The following is a 25,770-nucleotide window of genomic DNA, read 5'->3' as shown; positions in this document are numbered from 1 at the left end:
TATAAACTTTTATCAACTTTTCCGAAATGCTATACTATGATTTTCGACATACTATGCTATGACTATGCTATGCTGTTTTATTTGGTGGGATGTTGGCTCTGTGGTTAACACTGCTACCAGCAAATAGGCACTGTAGATTCTGACACCTGGTCCATCCCCAGTCCGGTATGGGCTCTTTTGTGTTTGCGTGGTCTTCCAGACTTTCTTTGACATGATATATGTTGCCTTTTCAATGTTTTCTACATACTATACTATGACTTTTTTATCACTTTTTTTTATGACATACTATAGACTGACTTTTTAAACCATACTATATTATCACGTTTGACATTTTATGACATACTATAATATGAATTTCATGTTATACCATACTATGACATTTTTATGACATACTATAAGGTTTCATGGCATACTGTACTGACATTTGACTTTCTATGACTTTGACCTAGTATACTATGACATTTTTAATATGTTCCTACCTTTTTATGACATATTGTGCTATGACTTTTTTATATTTTTCTACCTTTTTTATGACGTACTATGACTTTTTATTTTTCTGACATACTATACTATGACCTTTTCATACTTAATATTTTCTGCATCTTTATGACGCACTATACCTTTTTATGACTTTCTATGAGTTTTTTTTAAATGTTTTACTTTTATGACTTACTATACTACAGTATGACATTTTTGATTTTTTTTTTTATGACATACTATTCTATGACTTTCTTTATATTTTTCTTACTTTTGTAACTAAATATCTTAAGCCAAATACTATTTAGGCAAATACCTGAAAACATGCACAAAACCGTGACAATACACTGGACCACTTCTTAATTGGGGAATTTTATTTAACAAAAACTGACAGCCGAAACAGGATGATAATGACAAATCCATGGATATTACCAAGAAACAGAAAATCCAATATTTTTCAGCTGAACTCTGTCATGGCTGCTCTTCTCACAAACTCTCGTCTCGTTTGTACTTTATGCTGCAACCTGCACAAACTAGTGGATCCACCACTGTACAAAATAATGCATACTGTATATGTAGATATGAACCTAATTTTCCAGACTTATCTAGTATTTTAGAATTTTATTTTAGCAAGTCTCAAGTGGGGCTGGGCATAAATGTAATATCTTACAAAAATATTCTGCCCGAATTCATTATTCAGGGTGAACAGCACAAGTTTAATCTGATGTATTGAATAACGGGATCATAGTTCACTGCATTGGACACCAGTTTGTTTATCTGCTCTGTGGTTTTGCAATAATATGCCATATCGATTTAAAAAAAAGCTTATTAATGTCATGATATTGACTTCCAACATATTGCCTAGCCCTAGTATTAAGGTGTAAAAATTAGCAAATTCAATGATTGTTTAATATGGACTCTGTAAAATAGAAGTGTAAACATATTTAACTGTACCCTTTACCAATTCAGAGCCTAGCAGCTTGAGTTTTGTTCCTGTGTGAACAGAAACCCCTCCAAACACTACATGTTTGATTTGTCAGAGATCAAAACCCAAACCCAAGTTAAACAGCAGTCCTCCTCCCTTTGTGCTTGAACCACAGCCCAAACCAAAATCCCAATCAGTGCAAACTTACAGAATGACAGATCTATTGCAGGGGAAATAACAATTAAAAAAAGAAACTAAGTAATATTAATGATTCACTTCACAAAATACATTCTCACCACTTGCACACACGGACAGAAAAACCTTTTACACCTGACCACTTTAACTCCCCTTCACACGTTATAAAAAAAAAAGTAGTTTCAACCATTTAGCACTGGTCAGTGTGTCAGCAGTCCCCAAGGCAGGCGAGAAGTCTCTTTAAACTCTTGAAACAGAGTCCAGTTCACTGCCTGATCACAGCCACCGCAGCATCCTCACAACTCTGTGTGAACATCTGACAAAGAAGAAAAACAAATAATGTAAAAACGAGTTAAGCTGATTAATATGTTCAGGTTAGAGAGGCAGATTTGTTTGGTTTATTTTTAAGCACATACTGGACTTGCAATCTAGGACGGTTGGGAGTGTTAAGTACCTGTGCCTTGCGTTTTTTTTGTGTGGTTTACTCTCTCCTGGACTCTGGTCTGCAGCCGTTTGATCTCCTGGTCGTAATCGGTCCACTCGGCCACGATCCTCACCGCAGCCTGCAGCTTGGGTTCCTTGGTCATGGGGTTGTTACACTGAGATCAGGAAAAACGAGCACCGTTATTATTTGCTCTGGCGATCTCTCAACAGGTGACAAGAACTTGTTAAAGTGGTCATTTAAAGAGATCATTTGTGTTCTTACTGCCTGACCAGTCTCACATTTACTACGTGGGAACAATTTCCAAAGCTCACATTTGAGCTGTTCCCCTCAGGACAGGTCCAGGTCTAACCACAACACCATCAAACTGCTCAAGGCTAATGAGGAGACATGGGTTAGATGATGGTAGCAGGGTGTACTCTAGGTTTTATATTCTGCTGTCACTTAATTTAAATTGTTCCATGTGACCGTGTGTGGTGGATTTTAGTTTATTTGTTTTACATATCTTTAAAGAATTAAGTTAAAGTTGATTTTTTTTGATTTATTTTTTTTGATCTTCATTTATCCAAATATAAACTCATTCACAGACTCAGGACTCTATACTCAGTCAATTACTTCCTCTCAGCGAGCCTGTCTGCCCTCTAGTGGTTGTTAGGAGGCATGGCACTCCCTTCTTTCCTCTACCACTGCTGACCTGTGCAGGGGGTTATAGGTCTATGACATGTTATTTTTGAGCATTTTGTCCTGATCCTGTCCCTGACGTCTACACACAGAAACTGCTGTTACCAGGTCTATCGTCTTGGCGCTCCTCTTGGTGCTGTCGTCACACCACGTCTCGCACCACAGCCACTCCTGAGGCAGAGACTTGATGGGCACCTGGTGGATCATGTTGTTGGGCAGATCCTAAAAAAAAAAAAAAAAAAAAAAAACGAAAAAAGAACTTAATGGAAACAGTTGTTAAGGTTACCTCTTTGGTTAAATTAAACCAGGACACAGTATGTTAAATCTTTAGATTCTTTAAAGTCAGCTTTTTCAAACCATTAAAAATCATGATATAAAGGTTGATCTATAATGTGCAGCCAAGCATCGGAATAAAGCATCAGCTTAATGAACATACCCCACTCTCAGTCTGCTGCCCTTATGTTTTGTAACTGTGGTGAAAGCTCTCCTTGTTAATGAGTTTAAGGAAATTAGAAAATCTACGATGTGAAAGTCGGCTGCTGAACAGCGTTGCATTCACGGTGTGTTGCCATAAAAATATGAGCAGAGAAGAAAACAATTAGCAAACTGACATTATTAAATTTGTCTTTTCTCACATTATAACAAGTCTGCTGATTAACAACCAACTCTCAGATTACAGAGCTTCCTTGAACACAACAGGGAACGTTTTCCAATTTCATAAAGCACTAAAATTAATAGAAACTGACATCTAAAAAAAATGCTTTGGAAAATGGTTGGCAGCAAAATAGGTCTTTTAAAAAACTGTCTCATTCTTTAGAATCAGATCCCAAACGCACATTAAAAAGGCAAATGTGGACAGACAATGAAAAGACAGACCTGGTCGAGGTTGGAAAGGCTGTTGGGGTCCTGGCTGAGCCCCTGGTACTGTCCTCTGAGTCGGTCTCCTGCAGCTATTTTCCTGAACTTCTTCAGGTCGACCACATACAGGGCACTGTAGGGGATAAACAAGGGCAACACATGAAATATGCAGGAAAGTATGAAAAATGTATTGAAAAAGAGAGTGAGAGCATGTCTGTGTATGTGAGTGTGTTTGAGGGCGACTGCTACAAGCCGAGTGTGTATACCTGATGTGGTATCTGCGTCCGGCAAGGTGGCCCGCCCAGTAGCCGGACTTCCAGAAGCGGTAGCCATCCATCTCCTTCCGGCTCTCGCAGAACGGAGTATAACCGTACGGAGCTCCCTCCAGGTCGAAGTCCCGCAGCTCCTTCAGGTCTGTTCGCACAATCTGAAGGAGAGAGTAAACAATACAGGTGACACTTCTCGTCATCAACTGTTAATCTGTTTCTGGATTAATTGTCCATACATATTTCAGAAAATAGGGCAAGATGACATCTAAAATCCAAAGTCGAAATATATATTCAATTTACTACCATAGAACACTAACAAAAACAGCAAATATATACATTTGAGAAGTTGGTACCAGTGAATATTTGGCATTTTTGCTCATAAAACGAATTAGAATTGTTGCAATTTTGTTGATCCACCAACTGACTAATAGCTTAAGCTCTAGAGCACTGCCGGTAAAACTATATTAGTATTAGATTACATGAGACGGTATAACATGGTTTAGAGTTGTTTAAAAATCAACTTGTTGATTTAAGTCCCAATGAAGGAAATCATATCCCATGGACATTTTTTTTTTTTTATATCATCAGCTTACGGAAAGGAACAAATAGCTGCAGGATGAATAACAACTACGTGTGAGCTAACCTGATCAGCGTCTACGAACAGGATCTTGTCGACAGCGAGAGGAAACAGCACGTCCAGGAATAGGATCTTGTAGCCCCAGATGATCCTCTGCTTCTCGGTCTGTTGGTGTAACCAGCGAGGCCACTTGTACTGGACCAGCTCATACTGGAAACCATACTGCTTCGCCATGTGGGGGATGAACTCCTGCAACAGGGTCACACACAAAACACGCCTGTCACCGTGTGCTAGGAAGTACGAGAGGCAATGGAGTCATACATAACTGGCTAAACGACATTGATTGATTGATAAATGGGCAATTTGATGAAAACCTTAAAACATTTTGAGACATGATTTTTGCTGGCTTTTTGTTTCAAATATCTTCAGATTTTTTGGTTATGTAAAAAGACTGCACAGGCTGGGTGCTAAATCAGTTCCACAAATACAGAAGTAAATCCAGGGAACTCTAAGGTGCTCTAGGAAGTTAAAAAGACTGACCACAGAAAAACAACAGCAACCTTCAGGCTTAAATCAAGCCTTAATTCATTCTGGCTTTAGTCTTACTATACTATAAATATATAAACAAAATTTAGAGCAATGCCAATCTGGAGTTACTATGGAGTTAAATATGGAAATGGGCTGAGTGTGATTCTGAGTTACAACAACAATCTTATCTTTGACTTTAACAAATAAAAAAGTCAGAAAATACAGTGTATTACAGGATAATGAGGCTTAACTAAAACCAGAGTGAAAAAAAAAAACAGGACTGATAATGATGAACGGGCCAAGAAAGGCACTGAAGTCTTCTCATTCATCAGGAGATTTTCTTCTACGGGTAAGGAGTAAAAATCTCATCCCTGCTTTTTGTTTCATCTCGGTTTTCAGAACTTGTGTTTGAAGCTCACATTACTGACGGACAGAGAAAAAAAAAGCTGCAGCCGTCGGAGAGAAGCTCAACATCAATGATGAGACGCCATCCGATTTTTCTAAAGTAAAAATCCTACCTTGAACGTTGGGGACAGATAGTTCTTGAGAAACCAGAACTTGACGGGGGTTTTGGTGTTTTTGAGAACTGACAGCATCATAATCCTGAGAGGGAAGGAAGAATGAAAAGATTGGTGGCAACAGGGCTGAGAGAACAAAAGGTGCTTAAATCAATAAAGTCTCTGTACACATAAGAAAAAGGGATGTTAGTTTTTAAGGCTTTTGGATGATACAACTATCCCCTTTTTGTTTGCCTGGTCACATCTCCGAGGCTCACCTGAGGAAGCGCTCATACAGGTGCCCCGAGGCCACAGAGAAGATGTTGATCACGTCGTCCTTCTCCTGCTTTAGCTCCTCTGGCTTTCCTCCACCTGTGAACCCTCTAAAACACAAAGCACAAAAAGTTTTTTTTTTTTTCTTTTTAAGTTTACAAATTAAAATTAAGAAAAATACACACAAAATAGATTAATCACAGTTGTTTGTCATCCAGGTACTTGCAGGATAGCATTAACACATCTTTGCACATAATGTACTGATGCTGCAAAACTATTGTTAAGGCACCTCACCTCAATTATGTTCATTATGGATTAATTACTGTTTCAGTGAATTCTCACAGTCAGAAAAACATTTCAAAATCCAAAATGTTCACTTTTCAATGATGTAAAACAGATTGTCTTAATTAGCTTTGTAGCAACTCATTTGGCAATGGCTTAAATGTAACTGAACATTCATTAATATCAAAAAGTTACGCACTAAACTACTTAAACCCTTACTAAAATTGTTATTGATTCATGTTGCCGATTGACTAATTGACTCATTTTTGTAATAGTTGTTTTGTCATTGCTAATTTTGAATCAAAGCTGTACCTGGCTAGAGATTTCCAGAAGCCAGCGTCGCTTTCCTCGGTCGCGTCACTCAGCAACTCCTCGTTGAACTTGTCTGGTTTCTTCTGGACCTGATCAACACGCAATTTTGTTAGTTGAACAACCTGTATTTAATCATTATCAATCCATATGACATAGCAAATCAATATCTTATCTAGCTTGGATTATATGGAGGACCCAACCCATTTAATTTGTAAATAAATAAATAAAATGCACAAAAAAAATATCTAGAAATGAATCTAGAAACCAGTTAAGACCTTCTGTGTGTCCCTCATTTTGCATTTGGCTGATATATGTCAACATATGGCAACTGTTCTGACTGCTAATGCCATACTTCTCAATCATTTAGAATATGTATATTAAGAATATGTTGCTAAATGCTAGGCTGAAATTAAAGAAGATGTCAGTTTTGTGCAGTTTTAATTTAGTTATAATTGTTATTACACTATTCCACTGATTTACGGTGGCGGTAATGTTCCAAGAAAGGCACCAATGTGGCAACAAAAGTAGGGAAAGAGAAGACTGCGTTTGTGAAAACACAAACGTAAACAATGCAGGTTTCAAACTTTTAGACGTCAAGGCACACAACGCGTCAATGCACAATATGACACAATGCGTTTTGCTGAGTAACACCGAATGTAAACACAAGAAAGCTCCACGGGGAACTTTTAATGTTGAAGTGAGTTTGAAGATAAAAATATTTGGATTTAAGTTTATTGTGTTTCTTTGTGCCTTTGTCAATTCATTTTTTTCTAAATTTATTTTGAGTATTTTACTTGTATATTTATTTCCTTATTCATTTTAATTAATTTGGATTTAGTCCTCTATATCCTACAGCCGTTCTAGGAATGTATTGTGTCTGCATGTGGCCACATCTATATGTAAATTTCCCAATGAAATGTATAATTTTACCTATGTAATTTATGTACATACTGTATAATATACAGTGCATATGCTCTGCATTACTCAAAAAACCAACAGTTTGTTCTACTCATTTAAATTCATGAGAACCCAGTCAGACTGAGAAAACTTTAAATGTTGCCACTAACCGTCCCTCCGATTTGTTTTTTATTTATTTGGGGACAAAAATTAAATCTAACGGAGTGAAAGGGCACATTCCTAACACTGTTTCCTATTGTGCCAGACAATCCAGACAATCACTTCATCCCAGGTAAACTGACCTTGACTTTAATGATCCTGCTCTTGAAGTTGTTCAGCACGACTATAATGTCATCAGACTCTGCTGGAGAGTCTGTGCCTTCATGGCTGCAACAGAAGAAGAAAAAAAGATTAAAAGAAACTGAAAGTTTACAGCCAGTTTGTAGATCCAGGAGACTTAACTTTAAAACTAATATGGCCAATTCTCCATGTTCTTACCTGTAAATCTTGTAGATTTCATCAGAGCGTCCTTTTCTCATCTTCAGGATCCAGGCGCCTGGGTTTGCCTTCAGCTGAAAGTAACCCTACAGAGCAGAACACAAGAGATTTACAGGAGGGGTCTTCAACGGTTTCTAAGCCAAGGACCCCTTAACTGAAAGAGAGATTGAGCAGGGACCCCCTACTACATATATTGTCTAAAATGAAGTTGCATATTAAACTGGGCCTACAATAATGTGTAGGGTGGCCTAAAGCCTTTATACATAGGCCTACCTTTTTTGCATAGAATACTAAGCTATTACAGTAAAATAGCCTAATAATTGTTGGCATTATTTTATAAATCATGTTGTAATGTTAAACATACACAGTGAATGCTTAGGATTAACTTTATCTGTCAGTGGCTACCTTACCTATAGGCCAGTAAGCAGTGGCGATTTATATTTGCTAATAATATGTTGGATTCATGTTAAGACCTTTTTAATTTTCGAAACATCTTTCAAAAATTAACAATTACTTGGAGGCCCCCCTGCATTGACTCTGAGGACCCCCTAGGGGTCCCGGACCCCCTGTTGAAGATCCCTGATTTACAGCGTTTGGGAGTATAATAATAATTTAAAAAAGGGACAGAATAAACTGGCGACTTTCTGCTCTAAGGTGTTCCGAGGCTCATCGGTAACTCACCAGGTTTGCCATGACGATTGTATCCATAATGACGGGCTCGGAGGCAGTTCCCAGGGTGAACTGGAGGCCACGGGGCGGCTGGCCTGAACTGACGTCAAAACAATGGCCTTCCAACAAAAGGTGCTCCAACTCGTATTCTGCCGCTACAATGTTCTCCACCTGCAGACACAGGAGTCCAGACAAATAAAGTTCATTTTGTGCAGCCCAAAAACAGAGGCCAGGGGATTTACAAAACACACACATTAGTAATGGCTCCCAAATAAACCCAAGGTCTTCAAGAAGAGAAACAAAAATGGAAGAAATCTGTGAGGGTGCAACAGGGGCCAACATTATAAAAGCAAGTTTATCAAGTAATAAAAACAGTTAAATAGGATTATAATTAGAGGGAAAATACAAAAATGATTGGGGTGCTGAACTTTATGTATCTCACATAAAAAGGTAAGGCTCTCAACAGGTCAACATACAAAGTAGTATAACAGTGTTTAATTGGTACAATTTGTTTAATCGTGTACCACAATTTAAACCTTAATATCGTGAAAAATCCTTTGTACAGTCCCTTAGACTAATAAATGAAAAACAGATCCAGTGAATTGAATCATCTGACATTTAAATAGTGCAATATCAGTTTGGTTTGAGTCTAAGGGGGACAGGCAGCATTTAAACACTGACTGATGACACACATTACAACCAAAACCATTGGACCAGCATTAAAACATTCATTCAGAGGGCAGGATAAAGTGGGGCGATAACTTTGGACTTTAGAGACTTCAGAGAAACACTTCATTTAAATTTAAACACTTATTTCACAACTATTGATCCTGATCGAACCCAGACAGACATACTGCTTTACCTCCTCCATGTAGATGTTGTCCAGATCGTAGCGGGTGTGCACAGACTCCACCATCCAGCTCTCGGGAGTGTTGAGGTTCAGGGTGAAGAGGGGAGACTGAGGCATGTCCAGGAACCTGGCCATGGGGCCGGGAGAGAAACTACCATCAGCTTGGAACGCCACCTCCGGCTCCAACACATGACGGTAAAAACTGGAAGAAAACACAGGGACTTTTTTTAACAGGTGGAGGAGTCATCATGCCATAATCTGCCATTTGCTGCATGCTTTTAGCCAAAACAACAAACCTAAAGAAACTGAAAAATGTCAGATTTTGTAAAAAACAACAGAGTGGCTTAAATGTTAAGGCTTCAAAGTTAAAGGTGCCCTGTGGAGTTTTCTTGTAAACAAAGTAAAGTTATGATTACACTCAGTATAAAACACATGGTGTGTATCCTTGAGGTCTAACAAAAGTGTCCTGTGCATTTTTCTTCCTCATAAAACATTTGCTCATAAACATTTAAGTATTTCGAATCCAACAACTGAGCAAATGGTATGAAGTGCTTGAAAGCTCTGGAAAACTTTTGCAAACTGGTTTTAAATGGTTTTAAACTGATCCAAAAAAGTATGTTTCCTGCTGAAAGAGCACAATAATCCCCCCAGTTTAATGCAAACAAGGCCTTCATGCGACACTGAATGCTAGAGGTAATAGGGAGTGAATAGAAAAATCTAAACTAAGCAAAAAAAACTTGTAATTATGCACCAGAGTCCCTATAAGTCAGAAAAAACATGTTTAAATTAAATTAGAGAGTGTGCCCTGTCAATTATATTTTTTAAATCAAAATTTTACATTTCTGGCTTTTCCAAAAAGTACAGTGATGCTTAAAGATCTGTAGTATGATTGGACCAAATTGTAATTGAAATCCTAATGCTGGCACAGAGCTATACAGTATTATATTTAAGGATCCAGTGCCTCATTTAAAGTAAAATATCAATAAGCACATTCTGAGGGTAAAAGGTAAACTTCTAGTGAGAGAAAGCAGAAACACCAGGGTATTGGACATATAATGACACTGATATAGCTAGGATGTAAGCTTCAGAAACAGTCCTCACCTCTTGAGAGGTATTTCTGACAGTTTGGATTGGCAGTTCATGAAGACCCGTAAGTTAACGTTTACCAGCTGCTTCAGAACCTGCAGGTGGGGAGGGGGGAGGGGGAGAGAAAGACAGGTTAGAAATAAAACGTGGCCACATAAATCAACTGGACGAATCAGTAAGAAAGACCAAATCCAACGATGGACGGCATTCAACCCACCAGCAGGAGAGGAGCTAGTTTCTGTGCGTCCCTGGTTACAGGATCCACCACGGCAACAACATCGAAGTACACGTCTCCCTCCTTCGGGCGGATCTTCACAGCACTGCCAAAAAAATCAGCAAAATCAATGATGAAGCAAAGTAAACACAAACAAGATTTTCAAGGCTGTTGCTGGGTTGAAAAAAAATGTATTCCGTATTTACATTAAGTTTGAAGGTAACTTTTGATACAGTATTTGGTGAAGATGGTCCAATATTTTAATGAACACAAAAAATACAACGACATGCATTGCAAAAATCGTGTTACCCTGGAGGAAAGCTAGAGAGGGTCTCCCCTCCCGGAGTAGAAATGATGTGCTTGTATTACAACTTTACCTGTAGCGGTCATCTGCAAAGTCATATTCTACCCGGGCCTCTCCTTTGGGCTGAGAGGAGAGCAGAGCGTCCACCTTCATCACAAGATCGCTGGCCCTGAGAGAAATCCTGCATTTTATTTTACAGAATCTACGAAAGAGTTTAACCTTGTGAAAGTGTACAGATGCGATGAAGGGAAATAAAATACCTGTCCTCCTCAATCCCAAACTGCTGGACTTTGCTTTTGATTCGTTCTCCGGACGTTTTCAGGATGATGCTCTCCAAAAGCAGGAAGTCATCCTGGTTGAACACCTCCTCCTCCTCCAGAGGACCTATGATCTGTAAACGAGAACGAGAGTATTGATCGAATAGCTACAGTAGCTGTGGTAAAATGGTAGATTTTATCCATAAATACAAACTATATTTGTTCACGATGTAGCCGTATTTTCAGTGCAGGTTCTTAAAACAATAAGAAACGAGATTGTGACTCACTCTTCCGTTGCTGATAACGGCATTCTGTCCTTTCTTTAGTTTTAGCACGTCTCGGCAGTAGGCAGCGTGGGAGAGCAGGAAGTCAAATTTGGGACCCTCGTACGCATCCTTGAACAATGACACATCCATTCCCTGAAGGAAAAATAGACAACTTGTAGGCAGCTGATAAAAAGGGAAAATTAGGAGTAAAATATAAATGTTTCAACAACTAGACGAAAACAATCATTTTCAACGATGAGCGGACCCGCCCGTCCCCCCTCACCCCGACAGCGAACTCCCCGATGTCGACTCCCGTCTCCAGGGCCGCGGCGGTGTCTTCTTTAGCCAACTTGGTGATGAAGTTCTTGGCGTTGTTGGCAGATTGCGTCTGCATGGCGGCCCAGATGGCTCTGGCCAGGCGGCTCGTCTCAGCAGACGGAGCGGCTGATGGGTTGTTGATCATCCCCAGTCGGACATTGTTGCTGGTTTTCTGTTGTGGAGCAAGTGAGTGTTGAAGGATTGGTCACTGCTTTGAGAGCAGAATAGAAAAACAGCTGATATTTCCAAACACATGGTGACTAAAATATTAATAAAATTAACACATAATGCCACATTAGAATCTCACTTTGAGATATTCTGGTCCTTTCTTAATAATACCAACTATCCACCTACACTGTCATAGACATAGAAACGTTTAGTCTACAGTCTGCAAGATAGATCAAAGCTGTAAAATCAATACCACAATACTACTAAGAATATTTTCCACCATCAATTTGAAACAAGGAAAATGTATGTAAGTCCCATTGAAAATAATCAAATAAATGATTAATGAGCTGTGTTTCATTGCTTTGTGTTATAGACAAAACTCTTCACGTGTAAACAAAAACTTAAATATAGCAATCGCTCAACATTTCAGGAAAAACTATTTGTTTTCTTGCTAAGAGTTAGATGAGAAGTTGATACCACTATCAGATCTCTAAGATAAATATGAAGATACATCCAGCAGCTAGTTTGGCTTAGCTTAGCACAAAGACTGGAAACAGCTTATGAGCTTGTCGTCTTGGCACGTCGCAGTAACTTACTGAAGTCTTGTCGTCACAGTGAGGTTGGAGACTCCAGGAAGCACAACTTGACATTTTTAACTTTCCAGTTAAACAAAAGAGACATTACGGGCCCTATCTTGCACCCGGCGCAGCGCAAAGCCCGACGCAAGTGTCTTTGCTAGTTTAAGACCGACGCAGTTGTCAATTTCCCGTCCAGCGCCCACGTCGTTTAAATAGCAAATGCACCTGCGCCCATCTTTGCGCCCATGGGCGTGCTGGTCTTACAGGGAGGTGTGTTCAGGTGAATTCTTGGCGTATTTCTATCTTGAGGCAGCGGGAAGTGATCGCGCCATTGACCAACAAAAACCTGATCTAAAGTCAATAGCACAGCATTTCAATGTTATTTTAATAGCAAATTAGTCAAATGTGCCTAGGCTCGTGCACAACGCGTGCACGCTATGCTGGTTACACACACACACACACACACAGACACACACACACACACACTCACACACACACACGGAAGCGCAGCAGCACACAAACATGCAAAAGATTACACATAAAAACATTACGGTGCAAATCCGCCATCATAATAGCAATGCGACAAGGTCCAAACGCGCCTGGCTTTTAAAGGGAATGGGATATGACGTCTGATTGGTTTATTGCATGTTACAGTCAAAACACACCAGAGAATGTCTAATAAGGGGAGAACTTCCACTCTCGGGAAAATTCCGGGTTGGTACAATGGGGCTAATAGGGCGTGAGATAGGGAGTGAACAGGCTCTCCATAGACAGGCTCTGGTACAACCCTTCTGAACCAAGCGCCCGCCGCAAGGACCCTTCTTTCCGCCGTCAAACTAGCAGAAGTGGATTTGGACACGCCCTAAAACGCACCTGCGCCATGCGCTTAGATCATTGAAATAGGGCCCTACATGTTAGTGACCTTTAGAGGTGCTGGTAGGCGGATTTTGTTGCCTTTGGACAGAGCCAGACTAGGTGTCTCCCCTGTTTCTAGTCTTTGTCATTATCAAGAATGAAATACTGTATGCATATTTCCCATAATGTTGAACTATTCTTTTAAATGACTTTTTTTTTTTTTTTTTTTTTAAATACTATTTGCTTGAAATACTTAATTTGGACAAGCACAGTATGTTTTATAGAAAATGTGTTCAAACTATCATGACATAAAATGCTATAAAACAGCACTACTGAATCAAGATCCAGCCCAAAGAGATGGAATAAAAAGATTTTGTACCATGTGTCTGATGGCGTCATAAAGAAGCTGACGTCCCGAGGGCTTGTCAAAGTCTCCAACCACCCAGAAGGTCACAGGACGGATGTAGCCATCATCTGACAACCACAAAAGGAAGAAACAGGGAATGTCAAAATAAGTAAATGAGGTGACGTGACACAGGTCAACATATGGGGCAAAGGAGGCGAGCCATATTGTTTTCGGTGAAGATGAAAGTTTAGTAAATTGGGCAAAAATCTATGTGGGTAGCATACCGGGCTGCAAGAAAAAAAACATGAAAAAGTAAATATATTCTGGGTGGTATCTACTCAAAAAATCATCTCATCTCATTCTCCATGCAGCTGTAACAAATGACACATGCTCTCCTAAGGCCGTGAGGAGACAAAACGCAAGGTGCACTGCCTTTCTTGTTGGAGACCCTGATCAGACCAGTCGCATCTTTTGGTATTCTTGCTAGGCTAATCAGCTGTCTTCAGCCAACGGTTATTTTGCTGTGAAGTTAAATGACATGGGGGCTTTTTCCGCTTTGAATCAAAGTTCTTTTAACTCTGTGTCTGATTGGGGCCTAAATATGAAAAAGAAAAAAAAAAAAAAAAACATGTTAGAACTTAGTGAGCAGTTATGTCAACACATTAGTACTTCAGACTTTGATACACAATAATCACATGCGTAACTAGTGCTTTGTTTCCTCTGAGAAATGAAACACAGATGGAAGAGAGGTGGTGGATTCACAAACACATCTGAACACCGCCAGCAATGTAGATCACAGCAAAAACAGAAAACAATGAGCAAGTGAGAAGGGGAGGGAATAATGCGGAGGAAAAAGGGTGTTTACCATGCCTGTTGGTGGTGGTCATCCCTAATGCAGGGGAATTTTAAAATCACATGAATAGGAGCAGGAGAGGACAGAAGGAGAATACATATAGAGAGATTTTAGGCTTGAAGGTGACTAAATTATCTTCACTAGAAACAACAAAACAAACTCCACAAGCATTCTCTTCCATTCAGTTTGTTTTGTTATTGGACCAGCCATCATATGAGACCGTCTTGCACACCCTTACCTTTCTTAGTCATGTAGTTCATGCTGTTGGCCACAGCAGTGCTCTTCTCTTTGGTGTCGAGAGTCGAGAAGCGAGCATAATCATCTACAAAGAAGTTGTCTGCAAGAAGAGAAGAAAATGGAGTGAACTGTAGGTCATGTAGCAAATGCCAAAGATTATATTTTTTTAGACTCTCAAGATGCAAAGTGTGAATGTGTATTAGGAGTGAAACGCAAAGCTACTATCTGTTTATGTCACAAAAACACCTGTATTCAGATTTATATCGTACGTTGGCCGAGCCTACAGCAGGAGTTGTGAAAACACTTTAAAATGTTTCATTAAATGTTTTTCTGCTGCCATTTATATTGTGTATATTTTTGATTTTGAATAGCTGTATATTGATTTTTGTATTCTTACACCTCTATTTATATTTTATATTTGCACCGATATTTACTCTGTACTGCTGCACAACAGTGCAGCAGTACAGAGTAAATATCAGAGTAAATATCTGAGTTTCCCTCGGGATGAATAAAGTCCTATCTTATCTTCTACTCTTCATACATATATGTATACGTTTAGCTGCCAATAAAATATATAAAGAAACAAAACTGTATAAATATTTTAAGCATATACCAAAATTATTTATATAATAATGTATGACTTGCAACTGAACCCCACCTTCAAAAAAAAGAAAAAACTAACTCCAAACAGAGTCTAAATAAAAAGGTGTGTAACTGTTAATGGCTTAAAATATAAGTCAGAATTGCAGTAGGCCACATTACATGATTGTTCTTTCAAAATGGAATGTTGCATATATAATGGGAGGAGGCCCAGATGAATATAAAGTTGGTCTGAAATGTCTACGATTAAAAACAAATGAGAAATCTCTCGACAAAATACAAGTCACAAAAGCTCATTGGGTCATTTTGGTGAAGGTCCAGATTAAAATAAAATTGGTCTAAAGTGTCTTTTAAAAAAGCTCTCAGATATGAGATGTTCTCTAACTTCAGCTTGTCGGTTTCTGGTCTACTGTAAAGTCTTGAAGGTGCCAGGCTTCAATATCGGACCATTAGGTAAAAATAACAGCTGTTCAACATTAGACAAGCGTTATCCTCCTCCACGCAACTAATCAGGTAAAACCATGAGAAGTGAATGAGGATGAACCTCGCTGTATGTTGAATAAAAAAAAGAAATTTGATAGCATAACTGTTTATATTCCTAATGTGTACTCACTGGTATCGGACAGATCCAGGTATGTTCTGCTGGTGGACAGCACTCTGGGGTTTATGCGAGGAACAACATTGGGCTGATTCATGATGAAGTCCACAACATCGTGATCTGTGGCCAGCTCCCCCTGCGAGCCACATGAGCACAGACTCAGAACGTTAAAGGAATTCAGAGAGGACATTCTTCACTGTTCACTGCAGACCCAAAAGTGATGCAGGATGTACCTGTCTGCGTGATTTTCATAGTCACAGTTAAGACAGCCATCTTAAGACTTACTGACGCTTGTGTATCGACTGTAATGTCTTCCTCCAACGAGTTGGGATTAAACATTAAAAAAGGAGAAAACGAGTGATGACTTACACCATGTTCTCCACTAGAACTGCTGTAGTAACTGAATTAAACAGTGCTGATGTAATTGTGCTTATAGACCTTACAAAACCGAGGCCTTTTGGGAAAGAAAAAAATTCAAACATTTCTCTCTTCAGACTGCTGGAACGACATTAAAACAGGAAAGCATGGCAGATGGCGTGCACACAAGGATCTAGCTTAACAGAAAAATGATTACCCACTATAAAGACCCAAAAAAAATCATCTGGAGCTCTGTAATTTCTTTTTCTTTCAATTAAACTTTTTTGCATAAATAAAAAAGAAAAGAAAATGCACAACAGCACAAAAAAAAACACCCACTGGTATTATCGCTGTGTCAGCTTACTGTTCATTTAAATCTCTTTTAATGACATTAAACTATTTTGTGCACAATCAGAATATCTAATCTTTACAGACTGTATGTACATAAGAGCTCATCTGGAGTTTGTGGAAATAACTCAATGCATTACAGCATTTATGCAACGCATATCAAATACTCATCGATAAGGTGTACTTGTGTCTGCACAGACATTGATGCAGTCAGTAGCTATTTTGTGATTTTGACTCAACTGCAGTGGAAATTGATTTTGTGCTGAAGATGAATTTAATGTTAGCTATCAAATACACATCTTTAATTTTTAATTAAATCGTGACGTAATAATGAAACTACACTGGCATCACTGCATATCAAAGTGTGTGTGTGCTCGAACTGACCAGGTAGACGGCTCTCTGGTAGAAGGAGGTTGTCTCCAGAATCTTCTGCATGGTGACTGTCTCCAGTTCGTCCGGGTCCAGCTGTTCACGCTGGTAAGGTATGCCGTTGTACATGACCACAGGCAGCGGGCCGACCCCCGTCTGCTGATAGTACGCCCGTCCTTCCTGAAAGACGAGACACAAAGTGGTGTTTTCATTTGCACCCTTAAAAAAACTAATTGGAGTAGGAAAATCTGAGCCATGCTTTTATCTAATGCAGGTTTGGCTATTGCATAGATATAAAATGTTCATTCTGTTTCTATGGACTACTACGGACAGTTTTAGGCAGCTACAACTTATGTTAAATGTTCCTAGAGTTCAAAAACATTACACCTGTAAGGCGCTGTCCGACTTAACTTAAAGTGCTCCTATTATGCTCATTTTCAGGTTCATAATTGTATTTAGGAGGTTATATCAGAATAGCTTCACATTTTAAAAAAAACACCATCTTTTTGTTGTACTGCACATTGCTGCAGCTCCTCTTTTCACCTTGTGTGTTGAGCTCTCTGTTTTAGCTACAGAGTGAGACATCTCACTTCTGTTCCATCTTTGTTGGGAGTCGCACATGAGCAGTACCTAGGTCAGCACTGCAAGCCAGTCAGAAGCAGAGTATGAGGGCGTGCCATGCTAACAGCTAGGTGAGCATTATAACGTGTGTTACAAAGTGACGCATGTTTGTCTCTGAAGTAAAGGCTGGACTACAATAGAGCTGTTTGGAGCAGTTTGTGAACAGTCTTTTCTGTTGGAGATGGTAATTCCCTTTGGGGTGGACTTTGGGCTTTTTCACTTTGTAAACCTATAACATGCACAAAAAAGATATATAAAACAATAAAGGAAAGGGGAAAAAAAGCCAAAAAGCATAATATGAGCACTTTAAAACTTACTTGTTCACTGTTGCCTGTAATAAAAAATGCCATTTCTTGTTTAACTATCTATTGCTCTCATTTTTAAGGAACAGTTTGACATTTTGGACATGTATTTCCCTCCATTGCGTAGAATTAGGTGACAAGATTGATACCTCTAAAGCTCACTAATTAATACATTATATTTTGCTTCAATAATTTGTACACAAACAAAAATGGAACCATATTTTTAGATTTTAGTTTTACCACTTACCACTAAGTTAAGCTAATCACCTGCCACATTCTGCATACAGTCAAGAGAGTGGTGTCAAACTAATCATTTAACTCGCAAGAACGCAAATAAATTCGTTTCCCAAAATTGCCTGTGTGTATGCCTTTTCCTATATAAATACCTTACTTCAACCCCAGTATAAAACTATTACTAATAAAAAGGTAACCACATTGGTTTGGGCTGATACTGTAAAACCAGCAAAATGATAGTAGCATCCAGCACATCTGTGACATGACATTCAGCCCCACGCACCTTCCTGTTGCTATCGTAGCTGGAGTCGGCTCCCAGGACGCTGCTGACCTCCACATAGGGGAACCTCTTCTCCAGCACTTTCACCACGTCCCCAACACTCAACTTCCCACCGATAGGCACCCGGTTGAACATCTGGTAGGTAATAAGAATATGGGAAGGGAAGGAAAAGGTGACGGGAGAACAGTTATTAGCTAGACAAAATTATCACAACTTTACCAATTTTTTTTTAGCGTCTCTGGTGTCAAACCTAGGCATTTTAATTAGAACCATCAGTGTTTTTGAAAGGTCGACTCACCGAGATGACGGCTTCAAATGCACTCTGACTGTCCACCTCGTCGCTGATGTAGTTGTAGGCTCGGACCAGCGCCACACCTGCGTCCTGCATACCGTCTATGTCATCTTCATCTGACACCACAAACACCAGCCCTATCCTAAAACACACACCAAAAAAACTTCTTTAAAACAGACTCTCCGTGTGTATATTGGATAGTTGAAATGCAGAGCGCGTGCTGTCTGCTTCATCAGTATTCAAACAAACTGACCATCCCAAGATGCCCCATGCAGGGAGGTATCAGAGGTCTCTCCAAAACCTGCCTGACAAAACTCCTAAATTAAAATGGATTTTAACTCCACGTCCCAAATGACTGCAACTGCTCTGCAGTAATGTGGAGTAATAATATCTGTATCCTGAAGAAAATACATGTAATGTCAATGTATAAGGAATCTAAACCTAAATATCCTTGTTTATTCTCCTGATGGTTCTGGCGAGTTTACGGTCCACCACATCTCTGATGACACCAACAAACCTGAGTGGGATGTTGTTAGCGTAAAACATCTCTGCAACACTCAGCAGCTCAGCAGCGTTCTCCTGAGTAGGCTCCAGAATGATCACCTGCAAAATGCACACACACGTTTTTTTTTTTCCACAAGGATTCAGATCCATCTGGATTCACCATGGGTTGATTAATCAGGTAGGAACGAACCAGATTGTGGAAGTTCTTGCGGATCTGCCTGATGACTCCGGGGAAGGTCGGTCTGAGCAGCTCCTGCACGTTGTAAGGCCACGAGCTGTACCGGTGGTCTGTCTCCAAGTTGTTAATCCACTAAAACAAAAACAATCGAAGAGGAAATAGTTTGATAGGAGCATACAGACTGCAGAGAATATTTGGTATTTTGGCCTCATAAATGACTAACAATGAGCTGATTATCCAGTGCTATGTATGTTCATTGAAGTACAGTACTTAAGCACAATTTTAAGGTAACATAATTATAATCCAATTATATAACACAGTGTATATTATTCTGAAATGGGTAATTCTGCATGAGTACTTTTACATTTTGTACTTTATGTATATTTTGATGCTAATACTTTTGTACTTTTACTTCAGTAAACATTTAAATGTCCTAAAAGGCTGTATTGGACTTCTAGCTCCTCCAGGTTTTCCAAGACATGTGGAAACAAGAACTGGCACAGTACTGCACACAAACAACTGTGTTTGCATTTTTAGTTCCCAGCACCAGGGCTTAATGAAGGGTGCAAATTTTTTGTATGAGAGGATTTTGGTTACGTGATTTTCTTACGCTGATGGCGGAGTTTCGGATGTCGACAGCATAGTCAGAGTCAGAGGGCTGGACGTTGAGCTTCAGGATGTCGTGGATGTAGGGCGTGTCGATGTGCAGGGAGCGCAGACCCTCCATCACCCTGGCCTCACTGCGCAGCACCTCAAACACACTGCAGGGGACGGAGGTCAGAGTGTGGTCATCTACAGTAGGTATGTGTGTTGCATGCATGCGTGTTTAATATAAGAATTGAATTCTAACAGGATATACAGTAGTGAGTACATCAGCATGAGAATGTTACACATTTTAAATGTGACAGCATATAAATGTTTGATTTCATAAGTTGCAAAACGTTGATGAAATAATGTCTGGAAAACTTAGATCTATCAAAGAAATGGTGGGTGGACAGAAAGGTAGGCAAGGAGGGCAAAAAAATGAGAATGAGATGAGTGGACAAAAGCAGAGAGGAGATGAGGAAACACGCAAGAGACAGAAAATTACAGATATAGTAATAGTTTTAACAAAATAAAAGCATTAGGAGCATTTGTCTGTACTCTGAAATAGTTTGGAAGTTGGAAATAAATCAAAAGAGATGTTACTTAGCTAAATGATAATATACTGTACATTACTATATGACAATGATTGTGTGTGTGTGTGTGTGTGTGTGTGTGTGTGTGTGTGTACCTGAAGATGTCTTGTGTGTCCAGATCTATATGCAGCCCATTGATGAACAGGGCTGAATCCCCAGGCTGCAGGCCCAGAGTTCCTTTGAAAAACTACAGAGACAGAAACGTCAACATGACTATACATCCTGTTCACATCAGATCCTAAAACTCCCCATTCAACTCCAGGTGAGCAGATCCCCACGCTGTGTAGCAGGCAACGTCAAAGCAGGCCGTCGCGTAGTCAATTATATCGTAAAACTAGAAGCAACAGTCAACACAAAGCCGTAACAAGGAACGCCTACAGCTCCAAACAAGCACTGACAGCTCTGTTTAAAGTCACTCTGTTTAGAGCAATCAAACCCCACACTCAACAAATCTAATTATTGGAGAAAGGGTGTGTACACGGTCGTGAGAAGTTGTGTGAGTGTTTGTGCGGCTGCATATGCAAAAGGAACGCTCAAAGACGTTCTGGCGCAGTCAAATCTCATTATAGAAAGACAAAGACGTCAGATTAATCATACTCCAGACACTGCAATTACAACAAGACATGATTAACACAAATATTGTTCATCCTACTTAAACAGAGAGAGAAAGAAAGAAAAAGAGAGAGAGAGAAATGTATGCGTGCATGTGTCCAAACTACTTCAATCAATAATCATTTCTCGCTGCAGGACTCAGTGCGCCTGCCGAATGAATCACCGATTCAGTAATTAAGACGTTTGCTGTTCAGCCCCCACCCATCCAAGCTCCTGTCTGCACACCAAGATAATGTGAGCACAGCTTGAGGAAGGGGGGGTGTGTGTGTGTGTGTGTGTGAAAGATATTTGACAAGAAAAAGGTGTGATTACCTGTTCCATTAGCAGGGCAAAGCCAAACACATTGTCATATATTGAATGCTTTTCAAGTCAGATGTTGTTTACAATTTATCACATTATAAAAAAGGTGTGAGAAACAAAAAAGAAAACAGGAAGGGCCGTTCTCATTTTGAGATATTTCCCTAAAGACGGCGGAGGGGTTGTGGTTGTGGCTGTATGCAATAACGCTATCTAAGGTTTTTCTCCTTTATTGGATTAGATTGGTAAACAACTAAACCTAAATTATCCCTGACCACTGGACAACACGGTCAGCAGGAAGGGAAAAGTACCAGCATGCTGGATAAAGACAAGACACAAGACAGGAATGAAAGAGGATGAAGACGTCGAGTCACTAGCCATGTTTCCATTGAAATGTAGCGTCAATTTTAAACTAATTTACAGAAAATCAGGAAAAAGAAAATGCTAATTTCCATTTCCATTCACTTTATCTAGATTTGTGTCATGGTCAACAAATTCCACGAAAAGTCAAACCAACATTTTATTGATCATATTAACGTTAAAGTGGTGTCTGTGATGCCAAAGCCCAATATATTTTATTCCTCTGCGTCATAGAGCTCCATTGTTTTCCTATTAAAAACACATCAATGAGCCACACTGTTGCACCGCATGACATGTTCCATCATTACCATGTACGCACGAGTGCACACACACACACACACACACACACACACACACACACACACACACACACACACACACACACACACACACACACACACACACACACACACACACACACACACACACACACACACACACACACACAGACACACTTTGAGTCAACCCCACATACACTGTCCTGCTGTGAATTCTCACTAGAGCACCAAATATGTCTGAATCTGCAATTAAAAATAGTTTCCAATAAGTGCACTATTTTCTCCTGTTTAAGTGATAAAAACTACAGTGCTGCTCAACTGTTTAGGAAATACTGTAATTTTTTTATAAGAAAAATATGGAATAAAGCCAGGCTCATCCCATTATCATAATCTGTTGGGAGCTTTCATTGTATTAAATAATAGAAGGATGTCTGAAGAAGATTGATGAGATGAAAAACTATGATCAATCAACAAAAAGTGTACCTTTTGGTTCTCGCCGATTTCTTTGCGGATCTCAGAGTTGACCACTGTTTTAGTGATGGACCTGTGAGGGGAAAGGGCAGACTGAACTGTAAAACTGCAAACTTCAGTAACTGTTAACTAAAACTTTTTATTGTAGATACTGTGTGTGTGTGTGTGTGTGTGTGTGTGTGTGTGTGTGTGTGTGTGTGTACCTGGCTTTGGTGGGGAAGTTCTGACTTAGGTCTTTCATAACAGTGAGGGCTTCAACAGCGGGAGCAGCAAGAATGCGAGCTGCTGTCTGAAAACTTAGATCTATAAAAGAAAAGGTGGGTGGACAGAAAGGTAGGCAAGGAAGGCAAAATAAAAATGGGAATGAGACGAGTGGACAAAAGCAGAGAGGAGATGAGGAAACACACAAGAGACAGAGAAACACAGAAAGAGAAATAGTTTTAACAAAATAAAAGCAGTATGAGCAATTGTCTGTACTCTGATATAAGCCCACAAAGGGTGGACACTCAACTTTCTAAAGCATACAGTTTTTTTTTTTTTTTTTTACACAATTCATCCTGAGTGGGACATGAATGTCCACCCAATAGCGGTTTGTGACAACCCAAATGTCAACCTAATGGTGGCGCTAGAAGAAGAGTCAGAGAATTACCAAAGTCATTAGAGCACATTGTCTGGGGACCATGAATGTCTGAACAAAATTTCATGGCAATCCATCTACATGTTGTTGAGAAATTTCCTTCTGGACCAAAGTGGTCCCCGCTGGACGGACGTTGCCATCCCTAGAGCCACGTTGCTAGCATGGTTAAAAAAGTAATCTGTTAAGCTAATTAACGTATTAATTAGCAAATAATTCCATGTTAACATGCTGGTCTTCACACAGACATTAATTAAAACTATCTCAAAGGATTTAAGGCAGGATTAAGAATACAGACTACAATATATTAACATATGTGTATGTGTAGAGGAGACACTGTATGAGAGTATAGAGCTTCGAAGAGTGGAGGCGTCGAAGAGTGTAGCGAGGACTACTTCAATGCAGTGAGCATCTGTAATGATGTTGTAGCCTGTGTGATTATTAGCCCCAGGAGGTCTCCCTCTCTTTGTAAACAGGCTGAGCTAATGAGCCCCAGCGGGGTAGAAGATAAAGACAGGCGCCCACATGACATGTCTCTCTCATCCCGTCACATCCTTTATTAAAACACAATCAAAGCAGCCTCATGCCTACGATAGACATTTGCATGAAAAAAACAACAACACATAAACCAGGAATAGTATGTATAAATATGTATAGGATGAACTCAAAAGTGGACACAATTACATGTGAAAGTGTGTTTAATATGCAATCCAATAGATGATGTAACCTTAATCAATATTGCTTTTATGTCGCAGCAGACAATGCTCTCATGGCTTCAAGATATTATGGCTCAAATGTATCAAGAGGACGCTGATCGACCGCGGCCATTGATTACAGAACTAGACCGATAACATTTTCCGCTGCGAGTTTGATTCACTGGTGGTATGATTTTACTGTTAAAGCAACATAAGCCAATACTAATTTCGGTTTATTTATTTATGATCAGTGCATAGGTAGAATAAATCAAACTAATGAAACAACTGCATTAATAGCACATCTACAACAGGGGTACTCTCACTGGATTTAGTTCACTTTTAATGATGTCAGTGTGTCAGGGAATGATTACAAGATAACGTTTTAAAACCCGTTTTCATAGCTAAACACGTACAGTTAAGGCTTGCAATTTAGAGTTAATTTATACATTTAAATCAGCAGAAAACTAAATCTAAAATGTCTCTTTATATCTTATTGTACATCAAGGGAATCACGTTTTTGCTCCTTTTAATTAGTTAGCTTCTTTCATTGATTAGCTTTAAGGATGTTAAAATCCAGTTATTCCATCCTGTCTGACAGTATCATAGATACATCCTGCATAAGTCACAGCTCTTCATTGAAGCTATGTGATCTATATACACTGGGTGATAGTCAATGTCTTGCATCATTTTATACCCATTGTACATAGCAAAGTATTCAGACTATTTAGTTAAAGAAAGACAATGCAACTTTTGAAAGAAGAAATAACACATTCTTTCTCTTACAGATGAAAAGTTGATTTCATAATCAATAAACCCCACCCTTGCACATATTTTATACTCAGGGGTCCTGCATTCTATATCTTACTCATGTGACAGTACAAATGTATTATCAGCAAAATGTTCTTAAAATATTAAATATAAAAGTAGTCATTATGTATCAAATAGTTTGTCAAGGCGGAGCAGTTGTTAAAATAAAGTGTGTGTTTAAACAAAGTTTGGCTTCATATTGAGTGAGGTTTCGGGGGGTTTTAAGCAAGAGATCTGTAAAAAATGTTCCACAGGTTTCTACGAAATTGTAAAGACAGGGTCAGAAAACAATTGATCACAATTTGATGGGGATGAAGATCTGGGATTTCTGCCATTAGATCATTATCTAATAGACACAGAGTTCAGTCCGAGTCCTGAGGGCGTATTTACAGAATCATAAAATCCATTCCCTCAAAATGAAAGTGACAGGAATAATGCCTGCAGGTGGTAACAGTAAGCTGAGGAAGTGTTTAGTTTTGACGCTCAGAGGGCTTGACAGTTTATTTTCATTAGCCTGTCAAGACACTGGCCCTGTCAGTTTTTCATATTTGCTTCACTCTACTGTCAACAATCAATCAATATTACGTATAATACTTTATGACGTTTGTAATACTAATAGGTAGAGGTGTGACGAGATCTTGCAATATTAAAACGTGATATTTTTCATTAAGGTGAAAAGTTGTCTGGCGATATCAGTACACAAGCAGCCAGCATGGAGTCCACACACACACACACACACACACACACACACACACACACACACACACACACACACACACACACACACACACACACACACACACACACACACACACACACACACACACACACACACACACACACACACACACACACACACACACACACACACACACACACACACACACACACACACACACACACACACACACACACACACAGTGTGGCGGCTGGCTCACGCTCTCGCTCTCTTTTTTAAATTGAGTCCAGAAGTCGAAATCAAAGCCTAACTTTACTTGTAATGATATTTAACAAAGTAGTTCAGTTAGAAGGTCACACACAGC

At 39.4% G+C, this 25,770-nt stretch overlaps 1 protein-coding gene across 4 annotated transcripts in view; it reads right to left on the bottom strand.

Moving 5' to 3' along the window:
- Nucleotides 1–829: 829 nt before the first annotated feature.
- The window catches only part of uggt1 (UDP-glucose glycoprotein glucosyltransferase 1), a 32,569-nt gene continuing 7,628 nt past the window's right edge, over nt 830–25,770 (bottom strand). Inside the window, exons 10-41 of one of the 4 annotated variants that reach the window (XM_039786124.1) lie at nt 22,795–22,894; nt 22,604–22,664; nt 20,669–20,760; nt 20,006–20,156; nt 19,408–19,527; nt 19,231–19,316; nt 18,720–18,855; nt 18,425–18,556; nt 17,000–17,164; nt 15,926–16,046; nt 14,714–14,812; nt 14,488–14,511; nt 13,656–13,750; nt 11,641–11,847; nt 11,379–11,510; nt 11,095–11,225; nt 10,908–11,015; nt 10,534–10,636; nt 10,332–10,411; nt 9,243–9,432; nt 8,393–8,551; nt 7,712–7,797; nt 7,516–7,600; nt 6,317–6,405; nt 5,728–5,832; nt 5,471–5,555; nt 4,491–4,673; nt 3,845–4,005; nt 3,597–3,711; nt 2,826–2,942; nt 2,052–2,196; nt 830–1,913 (exon numbers count right to left, since the gene is read on the bottom strand). In XM_039786124.1, coding sequence (XP_039642058.1) covers nt 1,894–1,913; nt 2,052–2,196; nt 2,826–2,942; nt 3,597–3,711; nt 3,845–4,005; nt 4,491–4,673; nt 5,471–5,555; nt 5,728–5,832; nt 6,317–6,405; nt 7,516–7,600; nt 7,712–7,797; nt 8,393–8,551; nt 9,243–9,432; nt 10,332–10,411; nt 10,534–10,636; nt 10,908–11,015; nt 11,095–11,225; nt 11,379–11,510; nt 11,641–11,847; nt 13,656–13,750; nt 14,488–14,511; nt 14,714–14,812; nt 15,926–16,046; nt 17,000–17,164; nt 18,425–18,556; nt 18,720–18,855; nt 19,231–19,316; nt 19,408–19,527; nt 20,006–20,156; nt 20,669–20,760; nt 22,604–22,664; nt 22,795–22,894 — 3,683 coding nt within the window. In that variant the 3' untranslated portion in view covers nt 830–1,893. The remainder of the gene's footprint in view (nt 1,914–2,051; nt 2,197–2,825; nt 2,943–3,596; nt 3,712–3,844; nt 4,006–4,490; nt 4,674–5,470; nt 5,556–5,727; nt 5,833–6,316; nt 6,406–7,515; nt 7,601–7,711; nt 7,798–8,392; nt 8,552–9,242; nt 9,433–10,331; nt 10,412–10,533; nt 10,637–10,907; nt 11,016–11,094; nt 11,226–11,378; nt 11,511–11,640; nt 11,848–13,655; nt 13,751–14,487; nt 14,512–14,713; nt 14,813–15,925; nt 16,047–16,999; nt 17,165–18,424; nt 18,557–18,719; nt 18,856–19,230; nt 19,317–19,407; nt 19,528–20,005; nt 20,157–20,668; nt 20,761–22,603; nt 22,665–22,794; nt 22,895–25,770) is intronic. The other 3 variants (XM_039786125.1, XM_039786126.1, XM_039786127.1) reach the window with 3 other exon arrangements.

Source organism: Perca fluviatilis, chromosome 20, assembly GCF_010015445.1.
Source record: "Perca fluviatilis chromosome 20, GENO_Pfluv_1.0, whole genome shotgun sequence".
NCBI classification, from domain to species: Eukaryota; Metazoa; Chordata; class Actinopteri; order Perciformes; family Percidae; genus Perca; species Perca fluviatilis.
The sequence above is the reverse complement of the archived record's forward strand: the minus strand, read 5'-3'. Positions and strand labels throughout refer to the sequence as shown.